Source organism: Fundulus heteroclitus, chromosome 16, assembly GCF_011125445.2.
Source record: "Fundulus heteroclitus isolate FHET01 chromosome 16, MU-UCD_Fhet_4.1, whole genome shotgun sequence".
In the NCBI taxonomy this organism is placed as follows: Eukaryota; Metazoa; Chordata; class Actinopteri; order Cyprinodontiformes; family Fundulidae; genus Fundulus; species Fundulus heteroclitus.
Window position 1 is genome coordinate 4,291,410 of NC_046376.1, and position 13,661 is coordinate 4,305,070.

The 13,661-nt window shown below is 42.4% G+C and overlaps 1 protein-coding gene across 4 annotated transcripts in view; it reads left to right on the forward strand.

The window, feature by feature from the left end:
• LOC105938867 (protein shisa-6) overlaps positions 1-13,661 on the forward strand; it is a 109,840-nt gene that overhangs the window by 83,587 nt on the left and 12,592 nt on the right. For 2 of the 4 annotated variants that reach the window (XM_021307698.2, XM_036148742.1), the window contains 3 exons: positions 3,737-3,799; positions 4,544-4,564; positions 8,835-8,987. In XM_021307698.2, coding sequence (XP_021163373.2) covers positions 3,737-3,799; positions 4,544-4,564; positions 8,835-8,987 — 237 coding nt within the window. The remainder of the gene's footprint in view (positions 1-3,736; positions 3,800-4,543; positions 4,565-8,834; positions 8,988-13,661) is intronic. The other 2 variants (XM_021307701.2, XM_021307700.2) reach the window with 2 other exon arrangements.

The window sequence follows — 13,661 nt, forward strand, 5'->3', positions numbered from 1 at the left end:
TTAAGAGATGCCTCTTCGTTATGTGTCGGTTTTTGTAGTTCGGACGAGTTGTATGTTTTAATGCGGCTGACCTGACCTGGTCACTCTTGGAAAAAGAGGGTTTCATCTCAGTGAGTTTATTTAATGGTTAAATAAAGGATACATGCATACACTCTGATTAATGCTCTCCTGCTCCAGCCCGTCAGTACAGGAGGACGTCCATGTCCTGGAAGGTCTGCAGGTGGTCCATCCTCTCTCCATGTTCAGATCATGGATTGATCAGAGCTCTGTGAGGTTTTCAGAGATCGGGTTATTGTTGTAGAACCTGATCTTGCTTTAAACTGGACCAGAACCTTCTCCCTGATCTGTTTGCTGTTTTCCGTGGTCTTCATGAAGCTGTTTGTTCTCCAATGTCCTCCAATAATCCTCTGACAGCAGAAGCAGAACCGCTGCATTTATAGCAATCCCTTTATTAGCCAGTAGACTGTTGTTTGCACTGGATTTTATGCAGGAGGGTCAGAGTAAAGGACACTGAATACAAATGTGCACCAAAGTCTCCAGATTTTTACTCACGCAAAATCAATTTCCTTTTCTCTTACAAATATCTGCTACTTATTTTTGGTCTATTATATAAACTCCCAGTAAAATGCATCAGATTTTGAGGTTATAACTTGAGCAAATGTCAAATGTTTCAGGGGAGGGGGGTGGGGGGCTTCTGCTTGTGTCTTATGTGTGTCTTGGTGAAAGCTAACATTTCTGGTCTACATGTTCCAAATAACAAACTTTATAAAGTATGGAGCATTTAAAGAGATCCCAAGCAGTAAAGAAACATATTTTCTTATGCATCTCAATGAAAGTATAATTGCTGTTTTGTCGGGACCTTACAGGGAGATTTCCCCATTTGAACACATGCCAGCGTGTCAGCCCAACATTTACCAGCATGTGACACCTTTCCCTCACTTGCTCCTCGGGGGTTGTAAATGGCCATCAAATTGGTTTCATTTCATTTTTCATCTCCTGTAAGTACTCCTGACCTGGGATTCTGCCATTCCCGCCTACTTAAGGTGACATTGTCCCACATTCAAGGATATTGCTGCAGCCTTTCTCAGATATCATTGTCGTCCACTGACCATAACAGAGCTGAGAAAAACTCTCAGTCACAAATGAAGGTTTGGTGTAAGTTTGCTCCATCTGATGGAGTTCACTCTCCAGTATCTGAATTTCCTTCTGCTGAACTCAAGGATTAGATTATTTCTCATTATTGACTGGCCAGGTATCACAAAGAAGCAACATACAGCGGAACAGCTGATCCATCAAAGCAGAGATTTCCCGAAACAACCGAAATCCTTACAACCTTTTACATGTTGGCTTTGCTTTTGTGGTTCATTTTAAGGAGCTAAAGCTGTTTTGCTTTCCCAGCTTGTTTGCTGTTGCAAAAACAGTAATTGGCTCCAAGATCCAATATTTGTAATTAGAGAACGGCGTTCATCTGCAGGGAGAACAAACCAAAAACCTTGTTTGTTCATCCTGTGTGGCTCTTTAAAACCCGTTAATCTCAGAAGCGTTCACATTTTAGCAACATATTTACATCTGGATCTGAGCAACATTTGTCAGAAATGTCACACGCACCCAGAGGAAAATAAGCCCGGTGACATGCAAACACTGATCTTTAACTAAAGCAGACCTCGGCCCCCTTGTCGCCCTTTCAAAGCTTTTTAAAGAGCTCCTGCAAAGCTCTCCGGGGCATCTAGAGCACGCTTTCTGCTGCGTTTCTGCTCTTACCGGGTGAGAATCGAACACAGATGAATGCAAACAACTATCACATGCTCTGTATGTTGTTCAGAAAGACCAGCTGTTGTTTTCACACCAGAGAATATGGAAATCCCCATGCAGCTCCGACACCTTGGTCTTTAGCCAGTCGCACCAAATATACCGATTTTCCAGCAGAAGCAAATGACTCGGAGCAACAATCCCAGCGAGCCGAAGCTGCGTCCCTGTTCCGGTTAAACAGGCAATGATCAATCGTTTCCCCAAAGCGGTGGAGACCAGAGGAGGAAACGCTTCGTTTTTAAAGCAGCCGTGGCTCATTGGTCACTTCAGTCCCTGAAACAAAAAACAAAGCTCGGGTTTAAAGAAGCAACAGAACCTGCAGTATGTAAAGGAAAATCTGACGGATCCTCTGAAATGAGTTGTCGCCATGACGGACCACGTTCACCCTGACTCCCGCTGATGTGCTGCACACGCAGGGCCGAGCGTCTGGGGGACTGATGTCTTGCTTCAGATTTTTCTGTTGCATCTTAATAAGGTAGAATATCATCAAAAAGTTAATGTATTTCAGCGATATAATTTAGAAAGTGAAACTCGTATACTATGCAGGCGGACACCCTTGAGTCATGTTTAAGTGTTTATTGCTGCTCATATTGATGATAATGGCTCACAGCTAATGAAAGCCCAAAATGACTTCTCTCAGAAAGTTAGAGTCTTACATAAGACCGAGGGCGGCACGGCACCGGTGCCTTGCAGCAAGAAGTCTGCACGTTCTCCGTGTGCATACGTGGGTCCTCTCTGGATACTCTGGCTTCTTCCTACAGTCTAAAAACATCATTTTTAGTTTTACTGGTCTTTCCAAATTGCCCTTAGGTGTGAGTGTGCGCCTGGTTGCTCGTCCTGTATCTCTATGTTGCCCTGTGATGGACAGGTGACCTGCTCAGGGTGTATCCAGCGTCTCACCCAATGGCTGCTGGACATAGGCACCAGCACCCACCCCTGTTACCATGCCTGGATAAGCAGGCATAGACAATAGATAGGAAAGGACTTTAACACAAGAAAGGTAACATGCTATGGCTTAAACAGTCATGTAAGAGAGTTCTCCCTCAACATTGTCCAGTCCAGTCATTCACACCCTTCACCTCGCCGCTAACGAGACTCTTTGTAATCAGTATCAACGGGTGCGTTTACTTTTATAAGTGATTTCAACTTGTACGATGAACATTAACACCAGAACGACGGTCGCCTGACCTGAGGCAACAGATCAAATTTATCCAGTTTGCAACGTCGTCCGTTTGTCTTTAGGCCTGAATTTGTCTGTGCAGTCGGGAAAATTCATGCAGGAACCCATTAAAATGTTGGGTGTCTTGCCAGCTGCGGTGTAATTATTGTAAACAGAATCTGCAGTTTAGGCCTTTAGGGCCGTGGATGTGCTGAAATTGTTTCTTTCCACTCCTTTATAGAAAGCACGGCAATGTCTCAACAGGTATGTACTTCAGAATCAAAGCACAGAAGTATAAATATGTGTGAAACAGCTCTTCAAAAGGGACTTCAAACACTTCCTGTCCCTTTATTTTCAATTCCTCCACCTTATTATGGGTGGCTTATCAGCCATTAAAGCTGACTTGTGTCTCATATGGTTGGAACCGGTGCATTTTAAGACCCTGTCCCTGTCCAAGGTGCTGATATGGATCTGAGGGATGTTTGGTTCACCTGCATCATATGTAATACTGATTCTCTGGGGATTCGTTCATAACTCATAGATATCAGTGTTTTTTTTTAGTAAAACATCAGGGAGTAAATCTCTAAATGAATTATAGCTGAAAGATGAGAGCACAGACGCAGTTTTCCTGCTCTGAGTGACAGTTTTTATCATTGTGAATAAATAAACACTGGGGAAGAGGGAACAACAACGCCAGATTTTCTTCCCGTCTGCCATGTTTGATGAGTTTTTTCTCTTTATTTGTCTCGTCTTTTCTCCTAATAATAGGAAACCACCACCATGACTACCAGCACAGCCACCTGGATCTGACGGCGCTCACGCCCAAACTGGGTGAGTAGACGCAGCAAAATGATCCCGCACAGGTGATCCTGAATCCACGCCAGTGCAGAAATCTGCTTTACTACGTGTGACTGTTTTTTACAAAAAGCAAAATGATATCCTTATCAGACTTCCTCTAATCTCATAGACAGCAGTGTCTTTCTCACAACTGCGTGATAACCAATGAATCATTTTGCTCACGTCGCTTAAAACCCAATTACTGCTTCCAATCTCTCTCTCTGAATGTGATTTTGTGTGAAAGTGGATCTTTTAACGTGGAACTATATTGACTAGTCCCGCATCTCGGCGACGGTGAAGTGGAACGCCATTAAATTGATTAACGAGCAAATTCTGATGCATTTTCCACCGTCCCTTTCTGGACGTTTTGCGATGCTGCTGGTGATTTGAAAGCTAGAGCCCAGAGATTGTTGTTGGGAATTTGCACAAACGGAGCGCTGCAGAGCACGTCCTGCATGTGCTTGTCTGCCACTTAAACACGGCGGCTTTTCTCCGGGAAAATGGGTTTGGAAAGTGCTTGCAGAACCAAATGAAACTCTTCAAACAGCACTTTTGAAGTCTGTTTAGCTTCTGACGAGGCTCATGGCCTCCATGCATAATTCAGATCTTGCTCTTTTGGACCCTGTGTTTAACCCTTAGCAACAGTCTTGCCATTTTCCAAGGGCAGCCTCTTGTTTGGAAGCTTTTGTTGACGCATTTATTGTTAATGGCCCTCTCTTTCTCACTTGGATTTGTTAGCCCACAGACAAATGGGATACGGTAAGTGATACACATAGTGTTTATGTGTATTTATTTTAATCACTTTTCGTTCAGCGTGTGTCATGAGCAGTAGAAATTCAAATTACTTTCCTGCACACTGGGGATCATTTTTGTTCTCATTTCAGTTTTTTTTTTCTTTGAGTGCTTGTGTATTCTTTGCAGTCTCAAAATGTCAAGCTGCTGCATTTCAATACATGACCTTTAGTCTCAAATCACAAAATCTGTTCTTTCTTTTGCCTGTTTCACTCCTCCCTGCCGGCTCTCTCTTCCCCACAGCCTCCACCACCGCACACGTTCCTCCTCTGAGCGTCTCCCCTCTGCACCATGTGTCCTTTAACGCAGTGCATCTCTGCTGCAGCAGTGGCCCAGCCCTAGTTTTTAAAATCGGATCCCTGTCCTTCCCACCCACCGCGGCCCTCCTGACCCGTGACTGCGTGTCCCAAATACGGAAGCTGCAGGAGCTCCGCTTAGTGCAGGGGGCTTTAATGGTGTCAAGAAATGATTTCCTGAACTGAACTGCTCAGAGCTAAACTGTTGCTCCGGCTGCTTTGGAGCGGTTTTTTTTACTGCGGCTTCAAAGTGGATCAAAACTACAGTGACAGCAAACAGGCTTGAATCGGAGGCAGCCGGACTTCGGTTCGGTTCTTTCTGAAAACGTTTCCACACCTCTCCAGGAGTCTGTCGGTTCTGGTGGCTCACACTTCAGCAACCTGCAGTTGGAGCGCTGCTGTTTTTGAGGACATGGAGACGCATTCTAGGTCCGATGGAAAGTCCGGTTGCCTCCGATTTAAGCCTGCTTGCTGTTGCGATGACCCGGATAACTGAGAATCTGCACAGGCAAAACTACAGTGAGGGAAGAATCCATCAGATGTGGCGATGCTACAACATCTAACAACCAGTTTCAGTCAAAGTCACATGGTCAACTTCAGAAAAGCAAAGCATTGATCAGAGTTATTGGACTATTAGACAGCCGGTTCTGACAGGAGGGAAGAGGACGGCAGACCAAATCATTTCAGAGATATTTCCACCTTTAATGTGAAATTCCTTCTAGACAATTTACCAGAGAAACAGATAAGCCTGATGAGGGGGGAAATAAAATATTAAAATGGTGCAAAAAGTGACTGTTTAAGTTTGTGCACCATTAAACTGAAATGTTACTGGAGCATCTTTTAACTGGATTTAACTGGATGTCCTTCATATTTATCACGTTGTCCACTGCGCTCTTTTAATTTTATCTTAGATGTATACCCCAGACCTTAAACTTCCCTGTTGTTTCCCAAAAGTTCCAGTTTGGCTTAATTGGTCCAAAATACACAAACTTTGCTTCAGCTAGAGGATGCTAATGTCATAAAATCCTACCAGGACAGCCGGACTTTGTTACAGTTTGTCAGATTCTCTATAACTGGTGGTAGGGGCAAACTCTAAAAGACGCAAATAAATGACAGGTTTAAAGGATGAACACGTTTATGGAACAAGTTTAGTTTGTTTTCTTTTTCTCCCTGACTGAGTTTCTGGTTTGTTGTTCAGGTATTTAAACAGGACACCCGTCACATTAAAGACGGAAACAGTTTAATAGACAATTAAACGTAGGCATTGGCCAGATTTATCACAGGCTACGTTCAAAGGTGTTTTTTGTAGCAAAGACACCAAACAAAATGTCTTCGGACCTTAATGAATTTCTGGACTAAGGCCCACAACTGAACGTTCTGTGAGAGCTCAGTTTTTCACTGCAAAAAGGGGAACTAAAAGGAAGTCACATTTTCTTGAAATTAGTTTTCCATTGATTTGAGCAGGTAAATAAGACTATTTGCCAATGGAATAAGTGGTTTTACTCCTAGAATTAGTTAATTAGATAGCATGCACTTAAAAATTATGATGGAGATGAATTGTTCCAAATTTAAGTGCAAAAATATTCCATTGGTAGATAATCTTATTTAGCTGCTCAAATCAAGGAAGAATGCACTCATTTCAAGAAGATTTGACTTACTTTTAGGTCCCTTTTTGCAGTGGCAGTGTATTGCATCAGCATCAGCTGGTAAAGACAATAAATACAATAAATCGTTTTATCGTTAAAAAGATCATCACCAAAAAAAATCCAGCTGAGAGATCAGGGAGGCTTAAAAGTCCCGTTTCTGAGCTAAATCCACTGGATTCCTTCATCACTCAGAAGCAACAGCTCTGCTTTGAAGTCTTAAAGGCTGAACACGTTCACTTCAAACAGCAACTTGTTTCCAAACTGCTGCGTGTTTATTTCTACTTATTTATTCTCTTCACATAAAAATCAGGAAAAGAAAATAGGGGAAAAAAGGCACGAATTTAAGATATATATATATATATATAATGTGCAAGACGAAGTGAGGGAAACTCTGGAGGATACAGAGAGCATCAAGGCCTCCTGAAGGTAAAATAATAATGGATACTAGATAATAGCTGGAAACTTCAAAGAGAACAGTTTATGTGATACCGTACAGGGAAGCTGGCTGCTTCATGAGCCAGGGCAGATTTGATCCACAGAAAAGATCTGTTAAGAATGTATCCTAAATCCATGATTGACTGGATCCACATTGCTGTAATGGAGATAGAAAATGCCCAAATCTAGGTTTCTGTTCAGGAGAAACTATTTGGTAGCTTGTTTAGAACGCTATTACAGGAAAAAATATATTCATGTAGGAGAAAATGTACATTTTGGAGTTTCTCTCCAAACCAAAATGGATGTAATAGCCAAACAAACCACAGTGTTTATGCTCTAATTTCCATTCTTTTTCCACATATAATGAGACATTCATCCTGCACGATTCAACTAAAAAACAAACCTGTCTGCCAGCTGGGAAAATTATGTAAAACAAAAAGAATCTGATTGTATAAGTCTTCACACCCTTAAACTAAGTGTGCGTTTCGGCAGCTCTTTGTCTGAGCACATCTCTTATCGTCTTCTTCATGAAGCCCCTCAGGCTTTACGTCAGATTTAGTTCGGGTCTCATTCTGAACCATTCTAAAACTTTTTAGGTCCGCCTCTTCTGCTCTCTCTATTCTGTTAATTTCTATGAGTGCTTGAACTCACGGCCCTGAGGCAAAATGAAATCCCTCGCCATCTCCTGCTTTCTCACACAAAACTAAAAATTTAGCCCACCAAGAAATAAAAAAATGGAAGCTCCTTTTGAGAAAAGGTGACCACAGAGCAGGACACTGGCAGATCCATGACTAACCGTGGACGTGGTCTTCATTTGGCGATGCTCTTGGTTGAGGAAGTCGCAGGAGGTCCTTCAACCCCCCCCTCCCCCAATGGTTCTGTACAATTAAATAATTTATCGTTTGTAACATCTTTACAAGTTATGGCTGAAGGAGGCAAATAGGCATGAATTAAAGGAAGGCTAGACATCAAGAAGACGGAAACTTAAAAAAAAGGTTAAAGGCTTGTTGGATTATATATATGAACTTCAGAAATGCAGATTTTTACAACAGGATGTCAGGATGGTGCCGTGTAATTCCTGGTGACTTCCTGTTGCCCCGCAGTCAGAAAGCCCGCCGTCTCGCTTGGCGACGTGAGTTTGAATTTTGCACGAATGCCTCCTGGCTGTTGTTCAGATCCAAGAAAACCGAGCGGCCATTTTCACCTGTCAGCAGCAGCTGGTGACGCCTCTGGCCCCGGGACTTTAACTGGTTAGAGCCCAATTACAGCCAGTTGTACGTATTTCGCTGGAGCTCTCTAGGCAGATTATTGTTATTGGTAAGCAAATGCACCCCCCCCCCCCCCAAACAAGCCGCACAAAAATGTAAATGTGCAAATTAAAGCAGAGGAATGCAGATAAATGTCTCCTGCTTTGGTTACTAAAGAGCTGGGCACTACTAATAAAAGAAAAAGTCAAATGTTCAGCAGCTTGATTCCATTTAACACATGCCATGGATTGTGTTTTAGTTTTATTTTATTTCTTAATTTAGCAAGGCAAAATGAAATGATTGTTCATTAGAACAGCACGCTGAAAAGAAGCCAGCTGTTTTTAAGGGACTAATCTGTCTGAAAAAGGGACAGTTTTGTGTTTTAAAGCAGTTCCTTGCACACTCAAAGTCATGGTTTCTGTTTAAGCAAATATAAAAGGAGCTGTTTTCCAGCTAAGGGTCCAAAAAGTCATCTGAATAAGCTCCGGTCCGGAACATTTCCTGCAGCATCGCCCTCCTTCCCGATCCTCCTCTCCTCCACTAAACACTCGGTGTATAACTCATCCTTTTGTGACTGACCGCAGTGCACCACTTCTTCCCTTGTTCCCTGCAGATAGGCCCCAGCGGATGAACAACATCCTGACCTCAGCCACAGAGCCCTACGACCTGTCCCTCTCCAGATCCTTCCAGAACCTGAGCCACCAGCAGCCTTCGTACGAGCTGCCCCTCAAGCCTGACTTAAGTAAATACTCTCCTCACAGACTAAGTAGGTGCTCCTCCATTCGTCCTCCGCCGCCGTCTGAACCCGGTGACGCCCGGTGACGTCACCCTCACGCCCTGCGCATTAAAGGGTGTCCATGTTCACTGCATGCAGCCCGATCAAACACCTCCATGTCCATCACAGAGACCTGCCTTAGGATAAGTGCAGGTGCATCTCTGCAAGATAGAATACGATAAAAAAGTTGCATTTATACCATGCTGTGAAAAAGTTCTCTTCAGATCATTAAACAAATTTTGGCACAAAGATAACCTGAGTAGATGCAAAACAAAAACACTTCACAGCTATTATTTCATTTATTAAAAAGCGGAAATAAAACCTCCAAACCAACCAGATCTAACCAGAATTATGCAGAAACACAACAGACTTCAAACCTAAAAGCTGGTTGTGCCACCAGCTGCCATTAATCCGATTTCTGCTTTGTAGAGCTTTAAAGCTATTCAGAGTCGGACTTGATGGTGTTTTTTGGATAAATGTCCTGCAGAATAACCCAAGTGTGCTTCAGGTCTCCAGGCGATTAGCCACTCACTCTCCTTCAGGATTTTCTGGTAACGGGTTGAATTATTCGTTCCATTAATCAGGGCAAGTCATCAGGTCCTAAAGCAGCAACGCAGCCCCAGACCGTCAAAGTGCCACCACTATGTTGTTCTGTCAGTAATAAGGTTCTTTCTCTGAGATGCTGTTAGTTTTATAAGAGACGTAAATGTTCACTCCATGTATTTCCCAAAAGATTTTGAGGATCATATAGTAGTTTTATTTATTTTTTGCCGTTTTCGGTAGCTTTAAATATTGTTCTGGATTCTTCTGTGACATTTAAGGAGAATTTGTTTTATTTTGAATAATTGCACTGAGTCACGCTCGTTTGTTTTGCTGACTTTTTAAAATGAAATGGTTTCAGGTTCTAATAACTACAGGCTAGGAGGCGAAGTGGATGCAGTGGGTAACGCAGGTAGATCCATTTTCCCCCAAACAAACTTCTGGGTTGGATTTGAAAATCTGTCTTATCTCCAAACAACAACCAGCTGACACTGGAGCCTGCGACAAAGAGCTTACCATTAATTAAAACTTAAATTTAGTCTCTCTTATAATTTAAATATTACATACACTAATAAAAAGGGAGGTTTGAAGCTGACACTATCCTACATGTCGTGGCCTTCTAAGCTCTGACTTGAAACCTGTCCAGCAGAAATTCATTGACGACCTCCACAAAAAGGGCCAGCCAAAAAAGAGTACCGTATATGTCAGATCATAAGGAGCACTAAATATTCTTCCCAAATGTGTAATATCACTCCTCCACGTCCACATCTCTCTATCCGTCTCTGTGTGGAGGACAGAGTAGCTGGCCTTCACTGCCCTGTTTCTAACATTAAAAAATAAATGTAACTTTTATATTTAATTAACTTACTAGGTTTATTGTTGCTAGCACGTACTCCAGGCTGCCTTACATGAATGCACTTCTAGTTTAGACATTACAGTCAGGCAGTCTGGTAGACAGCTCAGGGGTCCTATCAGTTAGTGACACAGTGTACCGTAATGCTCCTAATATCCATTGAGCGGAGCGGCTTTGTTGCTAACCAAAGTCATACTTACACATTTAAACAGATTTCTGAGCACATTGTACCACATAAAATCAGTCAGTAAGCACAACGATGATCATAGATAAGGAGCACCATAACATTTTGAGAAGATCTAAGGATTCTAAGTGCTCCTTATAGTCCGATAACTGCTAAATATCCCAGCTGTTTATCAGGTGCTGCATCCAGAGATATTGGTGGAAAGTTGAGTGGAAGGAGAGAGTTTGTTTTAATTGCAAGTCAAGATTTCAGCCTCTGGTGGAAGAGCACAGAGGAAAAGAATCTAATCTGTTTGAGGTTTCCACCCTGCTGCTGTTGGTCCACCAGGTCTTATTGTCTACCCGGAGGTTTTAGAGCCATTTATGATTCGCTCTGCTGGCCTGCTTCATGGAGACGCTACTTTCATTTTCCAGCCCGGACGGTCCACACTGCCAAACATAAGAATACCTGCGTTTTTGACCTCCGCGTCACCCGAACTGCCCTGGCCAGCAACCTGGCCTGACCCAATCCATTAAAATCCTTTTATTGGTCTTTCATATAACTCTAAGCTCTAACCTCTAAGCTATAACCATCAATATTAAAAGATACAAACAATTGCAATAAATCATTGTTTGACATAAATCTACGCCCCATGAGTTTCACTTTTTGAGTTAAATTTCAGAAGCAAGTTAGCTTTTAAATGATATTCTAATTTACTGAGATGAACCTGTATTTGCACGTCTGATCACGAGCGTAGTCCTCCCGCCTTTTCACATCTTTGGATGGGGTTGAAGTTCTTGAAATGCACGACAAAACGCTTGAAGCCTCCATGCTTGTTCCCATCGACTCATCCACCGCCTTACATATCATTGCCTTGTAATTTAGTCCCATCTGCAGTCGATGACATGTTGCTAATGTCTGTTAATGACATATTAAGAGCCTTTTTTTCAGTAGAACCTGCTTAATATGCCGAAGCAATGGCGCCTTAATGTCATAGCAATACCACAGTTCATTATCCTCGACATGAGATTAGCAGTTTTATTATGATGTGGGTTGACCGGTGAATGCTTCATGTCTTTCTTCTGTTGATTTAATTTTATTGAAGCTGCAAGTCTTCTGAGGGGCATCACTTATGTAGCTGAGCAGACATGGTTGCACAGAGTAGCAGCAATGGCGCCTCGTTAATTAACAGAGCTCTCATATAGCCTAATGAGGCATTACAAAAGGCATTATTTAACATACTCTAAACCAAATGCTAAATTATGTGTTTAAATACAAATACAAGGGCAGACTGTGATGATTTGTCACGATGAACCCGAACACACACCACACATGGAGCTTTGTTTTAGAGAGGTTATTGAAGGTTACGGTGGTTAGTGGAAGAAGAGAACCAGAGTCTTTACCAGAATGGAGCTGGTGGATAATGAGTGCAGGAGCTGGAGGACTGGAGAGAGCTGGAGGTCTGCGGTTGCTGTGCTGCAGAGACAGGGAGCCCTTGAGCAGGTGAGAGAGTTCTTAGAGCGCTGGGGTAGTAACTGAGGAAGGAGAATGGCAGAGAGAGTTCTTACGACACAGGGACTGCAGTAGGACCAGCAGTGCAGGAGAAAGAGATCTTGGAGGTGCAGACGTAGTAACCTCTGGCAGGCAGACGTAGGAAAATCTTCTGGCCGGCAGACGTAGGAAATTCTGTCAGGCAGACGTGGAAAAAATCTCTGACTGGCAGACGAGGGAGAGTTGAAGCTCTGGCAGACAGACGTGGAAAAATCACTGGCGGACAGGCGTGGCAAGGTTGACGACGGACCGGCGGGGAAGAGCAGACTGAGGCAGGTTTAAGTAGAGGTGTTGGCAGGTGTACTGAGTCCAGGCTTAATCAGGTACAGCAGGTGGAACTAATGAGAAGGTGGAGTGAGAACTGGGCTGCAAGGGAAATGGAAAGTGCTTGAAAGTTCATGGGGAGACAGGCTGGCCAAAAACTGCACCATGACACAGACATTATGCTGCAAATTATTCTATTTCCAATCACTTTTTTACAATAGATCCCAGTAATACGGTGTGTTTTAGTCATTTTGTGTCTGAATAGTTAGCACGCTTCCCTTTCGTGACTGTTTGGTCAGCAGCACTGCTGTAAACTGTATTTTGAGCTAGACCAAATCTAAGTTAACACATTTGAGAAGCGAAAGCAAAACTGGATTAAATGACTTTAGATTTAAGAACAGAAGAAAGATTTGTTGCTCAATTTAGCAGCAGGCAAAACAAAACAATGCAAATTGTAATACTGGTCTGACAGAATCTCGAGTTACACTGATAAACTGTCCTTTTTGCCATTTTTAATGCCAGCCTAAAATAGGGATCTTGTTGGTGAGGTCACTGTTTTGATGACTATCATGTTCTCATCAGCATAAATGCAGACTTAAATAGATAGATTTGATGTTTTCTATTACAAAGCAATGGGGAGGTCATTTTTCCCGCAGTGGATCATTCTTACAATCTACACGCACATAAACAGAAAAATGTTTGGACACGACAGTCAACCTAATGGCTAGGGCTTGTCTATATAGAAAAAAAGCATACTGATAAAATAAAAATGATGTGAAATGGTATTGATAATTATCAACAAATTCAAAACGTATATTTTAAGTGCAGCTCTGGCAATTTTATGATACAGAACACACAAACTGTGAATTCAAACTCGACCCAATATTCAACCAAGTTTTTACCAAGACTGCAAGTTTTTTAAAAAGAACGTGCTTTTTGATCTCTGAAGGGGCGGAGCGTTCCTGGGTCTGCGTTGTGATTGGTTGGGAGGATGTAGAGACTAGTATTAATCTACATGATAGGCTAGAATGCAAGAAGGTTAACTGTCCTATTGAACCTTTTACTGACCTTTTCTTTTATCATCGATAAACGTCTATGGATGATATATATTGTTATTGAATTATCGTCCAGCCCCACAAAAAGCTGATCACAACCTCACCAAAGACTACGTAAGTTTTCATCATTGTAACAAAAAAAAAGAAACGCTAAAATGGCAGTTCACTTTTTTTTAATCAGATCACATATGCTTAGAAGTTTTTTTAGTTAATTACACTGAAATCTGGCCTGGACCATT